The sequence below is a fragment of the Pongo abelii genome, chromosome 12 (assembly GCF_028885655.2).
Source record: "Pongo abelii isolate AG06213 chromosome 12, NHGRI_mPonAbe1-v2.0_pri, whole genome shotgun sequence".
NCBI classification, from domain to species: Eukaryota; Metazoa; Chordata; class Mammalia; order Primates; family Hominidae; genus Pongo; species Pongo abelii.
Window position 1 is genome coordinate 23,538,398 of NC_071997.2, and position 20,959 is coordinate 23,559,356.

The 20,959-nt window shown below is 39.1% G+C and overlaps 2 protein-coding genes across 25 annotated transcripts in view; both read left to right on the forward strand.

Annotated features, from left to right (window-relative positions):
• LOC112132112 (E3 SUMO-protein ligase RanBP2-like) overlaps positions 1-18,028 on the forward strand; it is a 56,474-nt gene extending 38,446 nt beyond the window's left edge. For 7 of the 10 annotated variants that reach the window (XM_063713295.1, XM_054546956.1, XM_063713294.1 and 4 more), the window contains 8 exons: positions 104-265; positions 532-669; positions 930-1,076; positions 2,002-2,181; positions 2,273-2,356; positions 5,514-5,649; positions 9,216-9,310; positions 10,358-18,028. In XM_063713295.1, coding sequence (XP_063569365.1) covers positions 104-265; positions 532-669; positions 930-1,076; positions 2,002-2,181; positions 2,273-2,356; positions 5,514-5,649; positions 9,216-9,310; positions 10,358-13,711 — 4,296 coding nt within the window. In that variant the 3' untranslated portion in view covers positions 13,712-18,028. Of the gene's footprint in view, positions 1-103; positions 266-531; positions 670-929; positions 1,077-2,001; positions 2,182-2,272; positions 2,357-5,513; positions 5,650-7,045; positions 8,438-9,215; positions 9,311-10,357 lie in introns of those variants that run through there. The other 3 variants (XM_063713296.1, XM_054546959.2, XM_054546984.2) reach the window with 2 other exon arrangements.
• Positions 14,191-20,959, forward strand: part of LOC129057111 (GRIP and coiled-coil domain-containing protein 2-like) — a 97,009-nt gene continuing 90,240 nt past the window's right edge. For all 15 annotated transcript variants that reach the window (XR_010136155.1, XR_010136154.1, XR_010136153.1 and 12 more), the window contains exon 1: positions 14,191-14,342. Coding sequence is in view for 11 of the 15 variants with exons in the window: in XM_063713304.1 (XP_063569374.1) it covers positions 14,246-14,342 (97 nt within the window). In the remaining 4 variants the exon portion in view is untranslated. The remainder of the gene's footprint in view (positions 14,343-20,959) is intronic.

Here is a 20,959-nt window from a genome sequence, read left to right on the forward strand (position 1 = left end):
GTTTTGACTTGAAATTTGAGCCAGTTCTTACAACTTGTAAATGAACTTTAGATCTAATCATGCGTGTTCCTTAAAGTTGTGTGCTTTTAACTTTCTTTTTTAGGGCAGCGATCTTAATTCTTTTTATGATCAACGAGAATACATAGGGAGAAGTGTTCATTATTGGAAGAAAGTTTTGCCATTGTTGAAGATAATAAAAAAGAAGAACAGTATTCCTGAACCTATTGATCCTCTGTTTAAACATTTTCATAGTGTAGACATTCAGGTAACAGAGTTCCTTTATGAATTTATTGGAGATGGGAATTTCCAGTTTATAAACAAAGACATGGAGCTATAAACTGCTTAAATTAATTGCCTTGTTATTTAATGGTAATCTTGTTTTCTAAATTCACTAGCTCTCACAAATAAGATATGACAGAGAAGAGTAATGAGATGTTTGTCTCTTAAGATCACATAAAATCTTTGGAAAATCATTTGGGTTTTATATTCTGAGTATAAACAATTTGACTAAAAACTATTCTGTGTGTTTAGGCATCAGAAATTGTTGAATATGAAGAAGATGCACACATAACTTTTGCTATATTGGATGCAGTAAACGGAAATATAGAAGATGCTATGACTGCTTTTGAATCTATAAAAAGCGTTGTTTCTTATTGGAATCTTGCACTGGTAAGTAGATGTGGTACTTGAGCTACAAGTTTTATTTATTTATTTATTTATTTTTAAAAGATGGGGTTTCTCTGTTGGCCAGGCTAGAGTGCAGTGGCACAATGTTGGCTCACTGCAACCTCTGCTTCCCAGGCTCAAGCGATTCTTGTGCCTCAGCTCCCGAGTAGCTGGGATTACAGGCATGAGCCACCATGCCTGGCCAAGCTAAAAGTTTTTTGTTTTAAAAACCTAATGATTTCATAAAAGCACTATTTGTATAGATTTTTCACAGGAAGGCAGAAGACATTGAAAATGATGCCCTGTCTCCTGAAGAACAAGAAGAATGCAAAAATTATCTGAGAAAGACCAAGGACTACCTAATAAAGATTTTAGATGACAGTGATTCAAATCTTTCAGTGGTGAAGAAAGTAAGTAGCAGGTTGTTGTATGTACGTTCTTACTGATAACCCACTGGTCAATGTTTTTGCGTTGGTCTTATATTTTGGTAATTTCAAAAATACTCAGTAATATGTTGTTACTAATGCACAGAAGGGATGTGTGTGTCTAAATGCTTATATTTGCTTGCTTTGTCTTAGGTTTGGTGTGTCTTTTTAAACTTGGGAATCTAGGTATATGCTCTTAAAAAGTACTTCTTGGGGAATTAGAAAAGATTTCTAAGATAAGACATTGATTTTGTTATCTTAGCAGTGTAATCAAAACAAATATAGCCTCAGGACTGATTCTTAATGAACTTTGCTGAAATTGAAAGTTGTTGCTGACAAGAGCATTTCTTCTCATCCTCATCAGCCATTATGAACGCCCTTGTTTTCTTGCTGTCAGCTGTTTGAGATTGTCATGAGGATGTTAAATTATGTTCAGTCTTCTGAGTGTTTTGTTGATTAATTTGTGTTACTACTCTTTTATTAGGATTTATGTTGTCTGGTGTATTGTAGCATCTGTATTTCTGTCACCATTGAAAATCAGTTAGAAAACATCAGTAACTTATTTTGTTCACTCGGAAGAGCTTTCCAAGTTAACATTCCTCTACAATTATCATGGTTAACAGAAGTAATAGAGAGAGCATGGACTTTAGAATCAGAAGATGTTAGATTGTACAACACTTTTCTGTGTTCATGAAGAAAAAAATTATAGAATAAAGACAAAAAAAATAATAATACAAAACAACAGAAAAACAAAGAAAAAAGATAATTAAAAAACACTTTCACGTGTATTATTATTTAAAGTGTAAAGTGCTTATTAAAGTGACAAAAATGTAAATAAGATAAAATATATCATTTTAGAGTTTTTACTTTTGGAATTTTTTGCAAACGAAAGCCCTTAATGTCTTTTTAGTTGCCTGTGCCCTTGGAGTCTGTAAAAGAGATGCTTAATTCAGTCATGCAGGAACTCGAAGACTATAGTGAAGGAGGTCCTCTTTATAAAAATGGTTCTTTGCAAAATGTAGATTCAGAAATAAAACATTCTACACCATCTCCTACCAAATATTCACTATCACCAAGTAAAAGTTACAAGGTAAACAGGAAAGAATGGAATCATTTCATTGTGAAATTGTTTCTGTTCTAAGTGTTTTAAATGCTGTTTTGTTATTTTTATTTTTTTTTAGTATTCTCCCAAAACACCACCTCGATGGGCAGAAGATCGGAATTCTTTACTGAAAATGATTTGCCAACAACTAAAGGCCATTAAGGTAAGTCACTTAATTTCTCTAGCTGTACTTTTTATTCCAAGATTCCTTCCCTGGCCACTCTCTCACTTTTTTTCTGAAGCTGGTCAAAATGTCCCCCTGCCATCCAAATAGTATGGCAAGGGGACATTTTGGTCTTTTTTTTTTTTTAAAGACAGGGTCTTCTTCTGTTGTGCAGGCTGGAGTACAGTGGTATGATCACAGCTTACTGCGGCTTCGACCTCCTAGCTCAAGAGAGCCTCTTGGCTCAGCCTGCCACGAAGGCAGGACTACAGATAGTCACACGCCACCAGGCCCAGCTAATTGTTGTATTTTTTTAGAGACGGGATTTTGCCATGTTGCCCAGGGTGGCCTTGAACTCCTGGCTCAAACAGTCCTCCTGCTTCAGCCTCCCAAAGTGCTGGGATTGCAGGCGTGAGCCACTGTGCCCAGCCTACATACCTCGGTCTTGACCCTTTGCCATATTTTGTTTTGTTTTGTTTTGAGATGCAGTCTCACTCTGTTGCCCAGTCTGGAGTGCAATGGTGCGATCTTGGCTCACTGCAAGCTCCACCTCCCAGGTTCAAGCGACTCTCCTGCCTCAGCCTCCCGAGTAGCTGGGATTACAGGCACCCGCCACCACGCCCAGCTAATTTTTGTATTTTTAGTAGACACAGAGTTTCACCATGTTGGCCAGGCTGGTTTTGAACTTCTGACCTCAGGTGATCTGCCTGCTTTGGCCTCCCAAAGTGCTGGGATTACAGGTGTAAGCCACCACGCCCAACCCTTTACCATATTTTTGAAAGTACTTTATGTGTCTCTCTCCTCATCTTCCACAAAATTTGAGACCTTCAAAGGTAGAAACTGTTTTATTTAAAATATAAGAGTTCCTGGCACAGAGAAGTTTCCTGAGTGATCGAACTGCTACACTGTACTAATCATACTCTGGTCTATGAGTTCATTCCCAGATTAGCTGTGGATTACATGTGTTTCAAATGTATAGCTAGGAATTGAAAAGTGGTCTGAGCTTCAAAAAGTCCTACTATATTTTAATACTTCCATATGAATTTGACTTAATTATGTAAGGAAATAGTTATGTATATATATCTTATTTTAACAATAGGGTTCAAAGGAGCTTGACTTTTTTGGAATTGGAAATAAAAGTAGGTTCTTTCATGCCTATCAGGCAAGAACTAAATTACTCATACTGCTAAAGTTACATCAAAGATATGCTGATGTGTGGCGATTATTACAGTGTGATCAGCAGTATTTGCAACTTAAGAGAATACTATTTGGTGGGGAAGACATTTTTGAATTTGCACAAAAATTTTGAATCTTAATTCTGTGTAGTCGTGGCCTATGACAATTACATACAATTTTGCCTTAACATACAGGTTTCAGGCTCCCAGCATTGTATTCTGTGGAAGTATAGTGGAGCACTAGTCCATGAGCTTGAAAAGCTTGGTACTAGTACTGACTCTGCCATTAATTAATGATCTTGGGCCAGTCACTTCCTTTGTGACTCTTTGGCTTCTTATCTTTAAAAACGAGAGAATTATTGAAGCCAGTTCTCATCACATTGAATGTTAAAAATTACAGTTACAGCAGTGATTGCAAATTCAAAGCTCTGGTGCGGATACCAACAGTGACCATAAAGTTTTCTAGGTGATTCCACTAGTTTCTTATTTCTTGGATGTGTATGTGTAGCATCTGGACTAGGCACTGTAGATGGATGAGTGGGGGAAATTTTATTTAGCTTGAAAATTGAGATGGTTTTGGACCTCATGGTTAGGTCTTTCTGGGAAATTTTTATTTGAAACACTTGTGGAAAAAGAAAGCCGACATGCTAGATCTGTCCCTGACCTCACTTGTTAGAAGTGGTCGGATTCCTGGGCTGATACAGAGAAGTTTGAAACTTTTCAAAATTTACCTGTTTTCTGATACCACTACAATTTCTTTGGAAAAACAATTTCCTGTTAAGTGTCTGTTTTGTAAGGGGACATTTTGTAGGTTCTAGGGTTGGGTATGGTGCTGTCATTTAGTTTTCTTCAGCAGAGATCAGGTAGCCACATAGCTACACTAGACGGCATTGTATCTATCTGCCATCTTGTCAAGGCAGCAGAGTTGGGTTAAGAAACCATTTTTGGAGTCAGATCTGGTTCAAATTCCAGCTGTTATTCCCTGCATCCCTTTCTCTCATTTTAAGATAGGAGCTAATATTGTTTACCTAACAGTGTAGATAGTATAAGAATTAAGAGTTTAAGTGCGTTGGACATATTATTATATACATAATAAATTTCTCTGCAGCTGCTACTTTTTTCCCTTTCCTGGTGGAGCATTTGAACATCACCTTGAGAATGAGTTGTATTTTGTTTCAGCACGGGGTTAAGTGAAAAGCTAATTTGGGGAGGTGATTTGGAATGTCAGGTAGTCCAGATTGCAGTGTAGAAAGAACACACTGAAAGGATGGTCAGTGTAATGTTAGAGGACTGTGAAAGTTGGGGAAAGAAATTTAGTTTCTAGGTACTTGTTTTTTTGAGCAGGGAATTGTCTTGGCTGGAGGTGAACATCAGAAAGGTTAATGTAGGCAAGTGCAGAATGGAAATGAAGGTGTGATCATTTAGGAGGTTATTTGTTTAGGTGAGAGAGTTAATGAATTAGGTTTTGTATTAACGAATGAAAATGGGAGCAGATAAATTTTTAACAAATTAAGAATCATATTTTAAAATCAGCACCAGGTACCTAGAACTCATTGGCAAATAGAAACTTTCAAAAGATATAATCAGGTCCGGGCGTGGTGGGTCACACCTATAATCCCAGCACTTTGGGAGGCTGAGGTTGTGGATCACTTGAGGTCAGGAGTTCAAGACTAGCCTGGCAAACATGGTGAAACCCCATCTCTACTATTATACAAAAAATTAGCCGGGCGTGCTGGCTGACGCCTGTAATCCCAGCTACTCGGGAGGCTGAGGTGGGAGAATTGCTTGAGCCCAGGAGGTGGAGGTTGCGGTGAGCCAAGATTGTGCCATTGCACTCCAGCCTGGACGACAGATCGAGACACCATCTCAAAAAAAAAAAAAAATCAGTTATTTAAATTTAAAAGAGTAAGCTTTCCCAGCACTGTTTCTGGCATGATATAATTAAATGTTTAAAATTATTTGATTTTTTTTTCTTCCAATAGAAAGAAATGCAGGAGTTGAAACTAAATAGCAGTAACTCAGCATCCCTTCATCGTTGGCCCACAGAGAATTATGGACCAGACTCAGTGCCTGATGGATATCAGGGGTCACAGACATTTCATGGGGCTCCACTAACAGGTGAGCTGGCAAGTGGATAATTGCATATTTTAGTAAAACTACTTTACTTCCCTGTTTTAAGTAGATAACTTGTGAAATCACCTTATTTATATATGTTTGTTAATATACATGTCAACGTCTGTTTATATATTACTTCAAAAGCTGTATTTGGTGTTAACGGAGATTTTTATAACCCCAAGCAGAAAAAACGAGCTGTATGTGATCACATGTATATAAAGGCTTAAAGAACACTTAATCCACACCTCAGATGAGCTGAGATGAGATTATTCCTTAAACTGAAAAATGTTAATGAATAGAGTTATGCACTAAGAAATGCTTAATTAAGAACCTACACCTCTGGGGAATTATTTTGATGATAATGATGAGAGGCAGGACATTATATAGGAAATCTTACTTAATTTGAAATATTATGGTTATATAAAGAAAGAAAAGGAGTTTGGACCTGAATCATACTGGGTTTTTAAGTTCTGCTCTATCACTTACTATAATAGCTGTGTAAGTTAACCTGTCTGAAATGTGGAGATAATACTTGCCTTACATAATTACTATGAGCATTTGTGTATGTGCAGGTGGGTGTGGGTGTGTATCAGACATTTATTAGAGTATACAGTAAATAGTTAATGAACTAAGGTTACTAATAGTGTTTACTGTGGGTTGGCTATGTGCAAAAGTGCTTTGTGAATGTAATTTTATTTAATTACAGTAACTTAGAATGGCCGGTACCATTATTAATCCCTTTTTTATAAATAAAGAAATGGGATAAAGAAAGGTTAGGTAGCTTACTCATTATTATACAGCTAGTTATTGATAGAGCCAAGATTCACACTCCAGTGGTGTAACTCCAAAGCACTTGCCAGTATAATACATTGCTCCCAGGCAGCCAGGAATAACAAAATTGTTCCTTTTACATACGACAGACTTCTGAAATGGTAGTAGTAGTGCCCTTTTTTTTTTCTCTTTTTAGCCCAGGAAAGATTTAGAATCAAATCTAGTTTAGATTAGCACATTTGTGTGATGGTTCATATAGTTAAGGCAACCCCACTAGCCTTTTGTGATAGTATCTTCTCAACACAAGCAAAATAACAAAATCTTTGTGAAGTCAAGCTTATTAAATGTCATAAGTCATAGATAAGTATATGAAATGTCTAACGTTCAAACCTTGTTTACTTAAAACCTTATACATCATATAGGTCCTTGTAAGAGGATAAACGAACTGGCTAGCCTTTTCTGGGGCTTTTTTAGTGATGTGTGCAGTCAGTTATTTGGTGCCTTGTGGGTCATGTTTCCATTTCTTCTGTGTACAGGCATAAAAGGCCTTCTGTTCTTATACAAGCATGTAAATACAACATTCCCATTGTCTCATTTTATTCTTGCAATGACCCTATGAAATGTGTAGAAGCAGCACATCCTCATTTTACAATTGAGAAATATGGAGACTCCAAATGGATTATTTACAGGTTCACAAAACAGCTTTGTGGCACTGAAAGGGCGAGAGCCAAGATCTCCTGATTTCTGTTCCTGTGTTCATAGATTCTTTTTCCTTAATAAAAGTAAACATATATCAAGATGGTCCTTGTTTTTTTTAAAGTAAGATGATTAAAATTAAAGATTAATGAGCTCATAGGAGATACTCAGAAGTACTGAACAGGGTGAAGAAAACTAAAAACTAACCACCTTATTAACATTTCTTATATTTGAGAGCATTTCCTTCTGGTTCTTTCTCTATACATATAGTATTTTTTATGAGATTGTTACCATGTTATTATGTTGCGTGTAGATGAGCTAGCCTGTTTTTTAAATGTTACTTTAGTTCTGAGCATTTTTAAACTTAAATGTTTTTTGAATATTAATGAGTTCATGGTATCCCATCACATGGAAGTACTGTAAATTCTGTTCCTTTATTTATGTTGTTTCTGGTTTATGCCATTACAAATTCTAGGACACTGTCCTAGTTTTGTAGGGTATTCAAAATATTCAGTTTATGCTCTTACCACTAGTATCTGATAGTGCCATCTTCGCACTTTTGCTAATGCTGACTTACTAGTTTATAAAATCCTTTGCCAATTTGTAGGAACAAAAGTGATATCAATTTTTAAGGTTTTTTAATACTAGTCGTGCTCAACAATTCATGCAAATGGCTGTTGGTAGTTTTGCCATCTTCAACGTGGGTACCTTCCAGTTGTTTGGTTTCTTGGTAAAACTCACACAAAACAGTTGGAGAAGAATTTGTATATCAACATGAATGTTAATGTGATTTTTTAAAAGCCAGCGAACACATTTGTGTTCCTTGTGAGATCCTTTGCATGAATTTGTCAGGTAATTTTTTTGACCTGAACATTCTCATAATAGCTTCAGTTTGCACAATGCAACCTCGTCATTTTGCGGATTTTCAAGGCTCACTTCGAAAACATGTTCCTTGAGGCCTATTATATTTCTTTCCTAAATTGTCTATTCATATGGTGCTTTTAAAAATTAGATTACTTTTAGTAGATTTATTAGAGCTCTTTAGTTTTTTTCCGCACAGTTTAGAGTCAGTAGTCAATTAAAGTCCCTACTTAAACTTCAGACTAAGATTTTTTTTTAAATTTAAAATTATATTTTTTCTTTTTGCTTTCATGTAGACAGACATCTTGCAAGACTTTAAGATTCTTGGGCCATTTCTGTCAGGTTGTTCTGTGTTCTGTGCCTGCTTCCTCCCCATAGTAATTTCAAAATAGCTATCCTCACCTCTGTTAGGTTTCCAAAATCAAACTTGGGCTTCTGGCTAGCCTTTTCTCGGTCTTGGTTTTTCAGTGCTTTCCAGAGGCAATTGTTTGGAACCTCTTGGCACAGTTTCTGTTTCTTCTTCCATGTACAGGCATAAAAGGTCTTTTGGTTGTTTTCTGGTAAAACTATCATAAAACAGTTCAAGCAAATGACTATTGGTAGTTTTGCCGTTAACATGGGTGCCTTCTAGTCGTTTTGTTTCCTGGTAAAACACACAAAACAGAGGGAGCAGATAGTTTGTACATCAGCATGAGTGTTGATGTGCTTTTTATTTTAAGCCAGGGAACACATTTTATGTTGTTGATGACATCCTTTCCATGAATTTGTCAGGTGATTTTTGAGCTGAACATTCTCAGTAATAGCTTTAGTTTACAAAATACAACCTAGTCTTTCTGCAGATTTTCTAGGCCCACTTCAAATGCATTGACCATCAGATGGCATCTTGGTTCCTTACGTCCTTTCTGTGACTGAATGTCCATAATTCCACATCATACTGATCTTTCTTAGAAAAGGCAACAGTTACTTTCTTCTTTATTCCTTTTTTAATGCTTGTGAGGTAGTTGTTCTTGTTGATCACAGTGATGCTATTCTCTTATTCTTCATGTCATATTTAGCAATTTTTTTCTAGTTTGTCATTTGATAATCTTGATTGGTGTATTTTGATGTACAGAAATTTAAAATTTATGTAGTTAAATCTTTCTTTAATTTCTATTGCTTTTGTATTTATAGCTCTTGCCTAGTCGTAACTGTAGTATAGACTTTAACAGTGTTTTCTTTCTTTTCTTTTTTTTTTTTTTTAGTTGCAACTACTGGCCCTTCAGTATGTTATAGTCAGTCACCAGCATATAATTCCCGGTATCTTCTCAGACCAGCAGCTAATGTTACTCCCACAAAGGTAACAAAGGAATAATTTATACATTTATAATTATTTCCTTTTTAAATTGTTTAGGGTTCCTTCAAATAAATTCAAGAGAGCAGTAGTTCAGTATTAAAACTTTTATGTCCCTTAAAATGTAGGTATTTTAAATTTATCTCCAAATACAGAAATTATACTTCTCAGTCACCTTATTTTTGTGTTACAGTAAGTGTGAATATTTAGAATATTTTAAAAATGGGAGTGGTGGTGGTGGATCCTTCATCATTCTGTTTTAACAGAAATAGAACTGTAATGCCCTTGCTGACCCACTATGTGGTAAGTACTTTCAGGCCTGATACAGCTATATGTATAACAATTGATTGAAGACTCAATATTACAGTGGTAGTTGAATGTGACAGCTTTGAGGACAGAGTGTTGGGGTGCATTTAGACCCTTGCTCTTCTGCTTATTTTGACCACAGGCAAGTTTCTTAACCTCTCAATGCATCAGTTGCGTCATATGTAAAATGAGGATAATAATAATACCTTAATTCATAGGGTTTTTGGGGATATTAAAATGAGATAATAATGTAAAGTGCTTAGAACAGTGCCCAGCTGGCACATTAATAAATGCTCAATGAATGTTATCATCATCATCATCATCATCATTATTGTTAACATCATTTGATAAATTGTTTAGGAATGAAGAAGGTATTTATTTTATGACTTTAGCTGTAGATTTTAAGATGCTATAATTAATTTTCATTATATGCCAAGTATATATGCAAGTATCTTTGTAGTAATGTGGTTTTCTCTTAACCTACTTATGCCTAGCGCTCCATTATTGGAACACTAAGCTTATGGGAGTTATTTATATCCTACTGCTCAAGGTCATTGTGAAGGTCTGATTTTTCACACAGAAAATTTGCAGCCTCTGGCATAAACGGGTTAATGATGTGTACTACATCCCCTAATGAGATCTTCTTCACTTCATATTCATGTTTGAAGTTTGTGAGAATTGGTTTGCATTTAGTTATCTGTAGTTTTGTAGACAATCTACAAAATGTTTTAACTTTCTGTCTTTTAGGGCCCAGTCTATGGCATGAATAGGCTTCCACCCCAACAGCATATTTATGCCTATCCGCAACAGATGCACACACCGCCAGTGCAAAGCTCATCTGCTTGTATGTTCTCTCAGGAGATGTATGGTCCTCCTGCATTGCATTTTGAGTCTCCTGCAACAGGAATTCTATCACCCAGGGGTGATGATTCCTTTAATTACAATGTTCAACAGACAAGCACAAATCCACCTTTGCCAGAACCAGGATATTTCACAAAACCTCCAATTGCAGCTCATGCTTCAAGATCTGCAGAATCTAAGGCTATAGAATTTGGGAAAACTAATTTTGTTCAGCCCATGCCGGGTGAAGGAATAAGGCCATCTTTGCCAACACCAGCACACACAACACAGCCAGCTCCTTTTAAATTTAACTCAAATTTCAAATCAAATGATGGTGACTTCACGTTTTCCTCACCACAGGTTGTGACACAGCCCCCTCCTGCAGCTTACAGTAACAGTGAAAGCCTTTTAGGTCTCCTGACTTCAGATAAACCCTTGCAAGGAGATGGCTATAGTGGACCCAAACCAATTCCTGGTGGTCAAACCATTGGGCCTCGAAATACATTCAATTTTGGAAGCAAAAATGTGTCTGGAATTTCATTTACAGAAAACATGGGGTCGAGTCAGCAAAAGAATTCTGGTTTTCGACGAAGTGATATGTTTGCTTTCCATGGTCCAGGGAAATCAGTATTTGGAACACCCACTTTAGAGACAGCAAACAAGAATCAGGAGACAGATGGAGGAAGTGCCCATGGGGATGATGATGATGATGATGACGGTCCTCACTTTGAGCCTGTAGTACCTCTTCCGGATAAGGTTGAAGTAAAAACTGGTGAGGAAGATGAAGAAGAATTCTTTTGCAACCGCGCGAAATTGTTTCGTTTTGATGTAGAATCCAAAGGATGGAAAGAACGTGGGATTGGCAATGTAAAAATACTGAGGCATAAAACATCTGGTAAAATTCGCCTTCTAATGAGACGAGAGCAAGTATTGAAAATCTGTGCAAATCATTACATCAGTCCAGATATGAAATTGACACCAAATGCTGGATCAGACAGATCTTTTGTATGGCATGCCCTTGATTATGCAGATGAGTTGCTAAAACCAGAACAACTTGCTATTAGGTTCAAAACTCCTGAGGAAGCAGCACTTTTTAAGTGCAAGTTTGAAGAAGCCCAGAGCATTTTAAAAGCCCCAGGAACAAATGTAGCCACAGCATCAAATCAGGCTGTCAGAATTGTAAAAGAACCCACAAGTCATGATAACAAGATAAGCAAGGCTCCAAAGAGGGGATTTGAAGGAATGTTCATCAGGAAAGGACAGTGGGACTGTAGTGTTTGCTGTGTACAAAATGAGAGTTCTTGCTTAAAATGTGTGGCTTGTGATGCCTCTAAACCAACTTATAAACCTATTGCAGAAGCTCCTTCAGCTTTCACATTGGGCTCAGAAATGAAGTTGCATGACTCTTCTGGAAGTCAGGTGGGAACAGGATTTAAAAGTAATTTCTCAGAAAAAGCTTTTAAGTTTGGCAATACAGAGCAAGGATTCAAATTTGGGCATGTGGATCAAGAAAATTCACCTTCATGTATGTTTCAGGGTTCTTCTAATACAGAATTTAAGTCAACCAAAGAAGGATTTTCCATCCCTGTGTCTGCTGATGGATTTAAGTTTGGCATTTCGGAACCAGGAAATCAAGAAAAGAAAAGTGAAAAGCCTCTTGGAAATGATACTGGCTTCCAGGCTCAGGATATTAGTAGCCAGAAGAATGGTCGTGTTGTGATTGTTGGCCAAACAAGTAGCACGTTTACATTTGCAGATCTTGCAAAATCAACTTCCAGAGAAGGATTTCAGTTTGGCAAAAAAGAGCCCAATTTCAAGGGATTTTCAGGTGCTGGAGAAAAATTATTCTCATCACAATGCGGTAAAATGGCCAATAAAGCAAACACTTCTGGTGATTTTGAGAAAGATGATGATGCCTATAAGACTGAGGACAGCGATGACATCCATTTTGAACCAGTAGTTCAAATGCCTGAAAAAGTAGAACTTGTAACAGGAGAAGAAGATGAAAAAGTTCTGTATTCACAGCGGGTAAAACTATTTAGATTTGATGCCGAGATAAGTCAGTGGAAAGAAAGGGGTTTGGGGAACTTAAAAATTCTCAAAAATGAGGTCAATGGCAAACTAAGAATGCTGATGCGAAGAGAACAAGTACTAAAAGTGTGTGCTAATCATTGGATAACGACTACAATGAACCTGAAGCCTCTCTCTGGATCAGATAGAGCATGGATCTGGTTAGCCATTGATTTCTCTGGTGGTGATGCCAAACTAGAGCAGTTGGCAGCAAAATTTAAAACACCAGAGCTGGCTGAAGAATTCAAGCAGAGATTTGAGGAATGCCAGCGGCTTCTGTTAGACGTACCACTTCAAACTCCCCATAAATTTGTAGATACTGGCAGAGCTGCCAAGTTAATACAGAGAGCTGAAGAAATGAAGAGTGGACTGAAAGATATCAAAACATTTTTGACAAATGATCAAACAAAAGTCACTGAGGAAGAGGATAAGGGTTCAGATACAGATGCAGCCAGTGCCTCAGACACAACAATAAAACCCAATCCTGAAAACACTGGGCCCACATTAGAATGGGATAACTACGATTTAAGGGAAGATGCTTTGGATGATAGTGTTAGTAGTAGGTCAGTACATGCTTCTGCATTGGCAGGTAGCCCTGTGAGAAAAAATCTTTTCCGCTCTGGTGAGTCAACAACAGGATTTAACTTGAATTTGAAATCTGCTTTGAGTCCATCTAAGTCTCCTGCCAAGTTGAATCAGAGTGGGACTTCAGTTGGCACTGATGAAGAATCTGATGTTACTCAAGAAGAAGAGAGAGATGGACAGTACTTTGAACCTGTTGTTCCTTTACCTGATCTAGTTGAAGTATCCAGTGGTGAGGAAAATGAACAAGTTGTTTTTAGTCACAGGGCAAAACTCTACAGATATGATAAAGATGTTGGTCAATGGAAAGAAAGGGGCATTGGTGATATAAAGATTTTACAGAATTATGATAATAAGCAAGTTCGTATAGTGATGAGAAGGGACCAAGTATTAAAACTTTGTGCCAATCACAGAATAACTCCAGGCATGACTTTGCAAAATATGAAAGGAACCGAAAGAGTATGGGTGTGGACTGCATGTGATTTTGCAGATGGAGAAAGAAAAGTAGAGCATTTAGCTGTTTGTTTTAAACTACAGGATGTTGCAGACTCGTTTAAGAAAATTTTTGAGGGGGGAGGGGGGAGGGATAGCATTGGGAGATATACCTAATGCTAGATGACGAGCTGGTGGGTGCAGTGCACCAGCATGGCACATGTATACGTACGTAACTTACCTGCACATTGCACACATATACCATAAAAGCAAACGTATAATAATAATTTTTTTAAAAAGGGTAATTAAATTAGAATAAATAAGATAAGAATATGTTCTTTTTGGAAAGCTTAAAAAAATTTTTTTTTTGATGAAGCAAAAACAGCCTAGGAAAAAGATTCTTTGATAACACCTCATGTTTCTCGGTCAAGCACTCCCAGAGAGTCACCATGTGGCAAAATTGCTGTAGCTGTATTAGAAGAAACCACAAGAGAGAGGACAGATGTTATTCAGGGTGATGATGTAGCAGATGCAACTTCAGAAGTTGAAGTGTCTAGCACATCTGAAACAACAACAAAAGCAGTGGTTTCTCCTGGATTTAGTTTTAATGCACCTTTGAAAAGTAACAATAGTGAAACTAGTTCAGTATCCCAGAGTGGATCTGAAAGCAAAGTGGAACCTAACAAATGTGAACTGTCAAAGAACTCTGATATGGAACAGTCTTCAGATAGCAAAGTCAAAAATCTCTTTGTTTCCTTTCCAACGGAAGAATCTTCAATCAACTACACATTTAAAACACCAGAAAAGGGTAAGTACTTTGTTGTTAAGTTAAGCACAGTTTTTCTTTCAATGTTTAGCTTGATGCAGACTCTTTGTAGGATACTAATGTTGGGATATAAATGATGCTTTGTGAACACCCCCAAAATATTTGAGCAATTTTTTTTTCTCCCTTAATAAGTTCACGGTGATGTTTCAAAGAGCAAGAGAACTTAGTTTAAGACGTTTCAGTAACTGGAAGATACTTCTATCATGCTAGGGCAGAGCAAAAGAACTCAGTACAGTATACGGACTCATGCTTGAATCATGCGCATTAACGTGAGTCTTTTTTTAAAGTGTTCATTTTCATTTGTTCAGTTTCTTTTGTCACTCAGAAAACATGATATTGAGGCTGGGCACGGTGGCTCACTCCTAGAATGCCAGCACTTTGGGAGGTTGAGGTGGGCAGATCACTTGAGCTCAGGAGTTCGAGACCAGCCTGGCCAACATGGTGAAACCCTGTTTCTACTGAAAATACAAAAATGAGCTGGGCATGGTGGTGCATGCCTATAATTAGCAGCTACTCAGGAGGCTGAAGCAGGAGGATCGCTTGAGCATAGGAGATGGAGGTAGCAGGGAGCTGAAATCATGCCACTGCACTCCAGCCTGACTGAGTGACTGAGTGAGACTTTGTCTCCAAAAAAAAAAAAAAAGAACATGATATTGAGATGTTCTCATTTTATATGTTGTATGTCAGTCTTGCTCATTTATTAAATGAGCGAAGAATGAAACTACAGGGATAAATGAATATGTAAGACAATCAGATTGGTGGTATAAATTGAGGGATTCTGGCTTTTTATGTTTTAAAAGCATATTCATTTTGTTTCCCAAAATGTTAAAAAATATTCTTTATTTTCTAGGATTTAATTTTAGCCTTTTTAAATCTAATCCCATGGCCTTTTGGACTAGCACCCCTTCCTCACAGCCTGAGAGCAAAGGTATAGAACTAGCATTCTCAGTATGAGATAACAGCAGTTTTTAGCAGGTGGTAGCTCTTAGCAAAGTATTAATAACTGTGGCTGTATGAAATTAAGTACTTAGCACTACAACATGCATGTTAAAGAATGCCAGTTTAAGCAAAGTACCTTTTGACTGGTGGCATGACACCCTTGTTGGTTTGTTTTTTTAAAATGTACTGGGATGCTGATTTGTAATGTACTTCATTGCTCTGTTATTTCAGGTCTGCTCAGTGAAGACCTATGTTTTATCTAATGTTTATCTTTAGCCACTAACGTCTGCCAGTATTCAAATGTAGTGGCAACGGCATGTATACAATATGGAAGAGTGTCCCTGTAGGGCTGTTCTTTTGTGCATGGTTTAGAAAAATGTTGTATTTGAAAATGGACCCCATTTTTAACAGCCAGCATTCTACGGCTTGCATATTATATGTGTTGCACAGATCATTTTTAGAAGTGTGGCTACTAGAGTGGAAGAAGAAGTGGGATCTGTTGAAAGCCTTCAAGAACAGGTTAGGGAAGTGAAATCTCACCATTAGTGACCAGTAACACATCTTAGCCATGCCAAACAAGTACAATGATAAAGTAACAATCTCTGAATTTTCTTTTTTAAGTATACCGGTTTTATTACTAGCTAAGGTAGCTCTTAATCTTTTATTTTTAAAGATACAGTCTTTGAGAAATGTGAAGTGTTAACTTAAAAGTGGATGTATACTTGCGTATAGTTTCTGTGAGCTCTGGGTTAGAAATCCCTGACCTAAAAACGAATGTGCCTATACACTACTGTAGAACATAGAGCCTTATTCTGTTTTGAATCTGATAATGTCATTGTCCCAAGGGACCTTAGAAATGAAGACTTTAGACATGAGTAAACTGAGGCCAAGAGAGGCTATCTGATTTACCCAAGGTGTCTTTACTGAGTAATAGCAGAAGTGGAACGAGAATCTGTATCTTACGGTGTACTGTTATTTCTCCTAGCTAGGAAATGATACTAATTTTTTGTTTATAATGAAGGAGAGGGGCCCTCCTCCTCCCCCTCCCTCTCCCTTCTTTGGTCTCCCTCTCCTTCTTTTTTCGGTCTCCCTCTGTTGCCGAAGCTGGACTGTACTGCCGTGATCTTGGCTCGCTGCAACCTCCCTGCCTCAGGCTCCTGTGACTCTCCTGCCTCGGCCTGCCGAGTGCCTGGGATTGCAGGCGCGCACCGCCATGCCTGAATGGTTTTAGTATTTTTGGTGGAGACGGGGTTTCGCCGTGTTGACCAGGCTGGTCTCCAGCTCCTGGCCTCGAGTGATCTGCCTGCCTCGGCCTCCCGAGGTGCTGGGATTGCAGATGGAGTCTCGCTCACTCAATGCTCAGTGCTGCTCAGGCTGGAGTGCAGTGGCGTGATCTCGGCTTGCTACAACCTCCACCTACCAGCCTCCTGCCTTGGCCTCTTAAAGTGCTAAGAGTACAGCCTCTGCCCCGCCGCCACCCCGTCTAGGAAGTGAGGAGCGTCTGCTTGGCTGCCCATCGTCTGGGATGTGAGGAGCCCCTCTGACCGGCCGCCCCATCTGGGAAGTGAGGAGTGCCTCTGCCCAGCTGCCATCCCGTATAGGAAGTGAGGAACATCTCTACCCGGCCGCCCATCGTCTGGGATGTGAGGAGCGCCTCTGCCCAGTCGCCCAACGTCTGGGAAGTGAGGAGCGCCTCTGCCCGGCCGCCCTGTCTGGGAAGTAAGGAGCGCCTCTGCCCGGCCGCCCCGTCTGGGAGGTGAGGAGCACCTCTGCCCAGCCGCCACCCCATCTGGGAGGAAGTGAGGAGCACCTCTGCCCGGCCGCCCCGTCTGAGAGGTGAGGAGCGCCTCTGCCCGGCCCCCACCCGTCTGGGAGGAAGTGAGGAGCACCTCTGCCCGGCCGCCCCGTCTGGGAGGTGAGGAGTGCCTCTGCCCGGCCGCCCCCTCTGGGAAGTGAGGAGCGCTTCTGCCTGGCTGCCACCCCGTCTGGGAGGTGAGTAGCGCCTCTGCCCGGCCGCCCCCTCTGGGAAGTGAGGAGCGCCTCTGCCTGGCCGCCACCCCGTCTGGGAAGTGAGGAGCGCCTCTGCACGGCCGCCCTGTCTGGGAGGTGTACCCAACAGCTCCGAAGAGACAGCGACCATCGGGAGCGGGCCATGAGGACGATGGCAGTTTTGTTGAAAAGAAGGGGGTGAAGTGTGGGGAAAGGAAGGAGAGATCAGATTGTTGCTCTGTCTGTGTAGAAAGAGGTGGGCATAGGAGACTCCATTTTGTTCTGACTAGGAGAGATTCTTCTGCCTTGGGATGCTGTTGATCTATGGCCTTTCCCCCAGCCCCGTGCTCTCTGAAGCATGTGCTGTGTCAACTCAGGGTTAAATGGACTAAGGGCGGTGCAAGATGTGCTTTGTTAAACAGATGCTTGAAGGCAGCATGCTCTTTAAGAGTCATCACCACTCCCTAATCTCAAGTACCCAGGGACACAAACACTGCAGAAGGCCGCAGGGACCTCTGCCTAGGAAAACCAGAGACCTTTGTTCATGTGTTTATCTCCTGACCTTCTCTCCACTATTATCCTATGACCCTGCCATATCCCCCTCTCCAAGAAACACCCAAGAATCATCAATAAATACTTCATAAGAAAAAAAAAAAAGTAAGGTGGGAAGGGAGAAGAGAGTGAGTGGTAATCAGGCAGGATTTGATGAAAAAAAAAAAAATCCCACAGCAGCCATAAAATCCAATCTTAGGAAGCACTTAAATGAGAAGTTTTGGCACTTAATGAAGAAAACTGCAAAACTTATATAGGATGACTGTTATTTGAACTATCAGTTCTCAGATTGGTTTATAAATTCTAAGACAAATTCGTTAAAAATTGTAGAGTTTTTTTGGCTGGATCTTGAGAGAATTCTAAGTTTTAAGTAAAAAACTAGCAAGAGTAGCTAAATTTTTTGTAAATGAAAAAAGTGACATCCTACTGAAAGAGACACTAAAACTTATCACAGTTACAGTAATGTGGTAGAATTCTGATGCAAGAATGGTACAGATGAATGTAGCAGAAGAGATAGATACTTCCGCATAACAACAAACAGGTGCCAGGCTCTCTTCTAAGCACTTTACATATCTCAATACACTTAATTCTCAAAACAACCCCCAAGTATATTAGCATCAACACTTTACAAGTGAGGACTCTGAGGCATAAATAGATGAAGGAACTCAAAGTCACAGACTCAGATTTCTTAAGAAACCTCAGGGTCACAGAACAAGTAACCGAGCAGAGCTGAAATTTTAATTCAGGGAGTCTCGTTCCAGATCTATTGTTTCATCAACTAAGCTATACCACGTCAGTAAAGTTTGAAACAGAAACCAATGAAGAAAGAAATTCCTTCTAAGGAATTAGGTTTTTATTTCACTCCACATAGCAAAATGTATTCTGGATGGGTTAAAAAATTTTGTGAAAAATATTTTTTAAAAACCTGGAGTGAAGTACTTGATCTTTTTTTTAACTGACTTCTGGATACAAAAGACTTTTTCAAACTTTAGATACTAAATTTAGGCCAGGTGCAGTTGCTCACGCCTGTAATTCTAGCACTTTGGGAGGCCAAGGTGGGTGAGTCACTTGAGGCCAGGAGTTTGAGATCAGCCTGGCCAACACAGCGAAACCCTGTCTCTACAAAATATACAAAATTTAGCTGGGCATGGTGGCACACACACTCATGGTGACTGTAGTCCTAGCTACTCAGATGGCCGAGGCACGAGAATCACTTGAACCTGGAAGGTGGCAGTTGCAGTGAGCGGAGATTGTACCACTGCACCCCTACCTAAAGTATTTTAACAAATTACAAAGGAAAAGATTGATAGATTTAACTACTTGAAATTGATATGTCTGGTCTACCTCTGGAAGAAATTAATAGATTATAGGGTCTCTTAAAATGTAAAAAATCAAGTTCCTCATGTAACTTGCTCTTATGAAGAAGCCCATATATAAATTTTAAATGGGTTTTTTAATGGATTTATAAGATCTTTATATATAAGCATACTACTTCTTTGTCATGTATAAATTTAAATTTTCAAATTTCATTACCATATTTTCATATGTAATATAAACTTACGTATAAAAATGTGACAGGATTTAAGGTAGAACCAGAGGCGCTGAAATGTTTATTAATGTTGATCACTTTTAAAAACACATATACCTATGCTCTATTAGGTTCTTCAGGATGCATCATTATAAAGATACTGAGTAATTTTTGGAGTTTGTTAATTTGGCTAGTTTTTTAGTGTTCATATCACTTGTAATAACTTGTATCGGTTTATTAAAAGATCTGAACACACAGGAGTCCTAGAGGGACAATAATTTGTAATTATTCAGATGTTTAGAAGTGTCTACCCTGCATAAGGAAAGTAGACTCTTGTATGCATGGCATTCGTTTTTGTTCCAAAACCCCTTAGGAATAATACTTGATTAAAATCAGAATTTCCCAAAGGGAGCCATTATTTATTATGCCTTGGCATAGCAATTCAGTTTTTACAGCTATTGACAGCAATTGGAACCAGAATGAGTAAAAATGAAGAAGGCCAGATAGAGACTAAGAGGATAAATATCTCTGATTTCTAGAGGAGCCTATGCAAATACTAAACAAGCACAGAATCTTCTTTCTATGGAAAAGAAAAGACCCTAGTGATACCTCAACCCTGTATGCATGTGTGCCAAGAAGTAGCAAACTCATAAATAAACATAGAAAAACATACTTTGGGAGGCCATAGCTTGAGGATTGCCTGAGGTCAGGAGTTCGAGACCAGTCTGGCCACATGGGGAAACCCCATCTCTCCTAAAAAATACAAAAAAATTAGCTGGACATGGTGGTTGAGGCAGGAGAATTGCTTGAACCAGGGAGGTGGAGGTTGCAGTGAGCTGAGATCGCGCCACTGCACTCCAGCCTAGCGACAGAGCGAGACAACGTCTCAAAAAAAATAGAACATAAGCCAGATTCTAGATTCCCAAGTCTTGTCTTCTGCCACTGAAATCACTAAATGGACAGACTATAAAATCAAAATTCAGGTTGTAACAGTCAGCCACCAGTTGAGTCAAATAATTGACCATATGTAAATGAGAATTAGAAACAAAAGTGCGTTAGTCAAGGATCTGATCTGGGAAGCAAGAGCCGGGCATGGTGGCTCACACCTGTTATCCTAGCACTTTGGGAGACCTAGGCAGGCAGATTGCCTGAGCTCAGGAGTTTGAGACCAGCCTGGGCAACATGGCGAAACCCTGTCATCTACTAAAACTGCAAATATTAGTTGGCTGTAGTGGCACACACCTATAGTCCCAGCTACTTGGGAGGCGGAGGGAGGAGAATCACTTGAACCCAGGAGACAGAGGTTACAGTGAGCTGAGGTTGCACCACTGCACTCCAGCCTGGGCGACAGAGCAAGACCCCGTCTCAAAAAAAAGATTTCGCAAGCACGATCCAAAAGAGCATAAATGCCACACAAGACCCAGCAGAGGCCGGGCTCAGTGGCTCATGCCTGTAATTCCAACACTTTGGGAGGCTTGAGGCATGCGGATCACCTGAGGTCAATTCAAGACCAGCCTGGCCAACACGGTGAAACCCTGTCTCTACTAAAAATACAAAAATTAGCCAGTTGTGGTGACACATGCCTGTAATC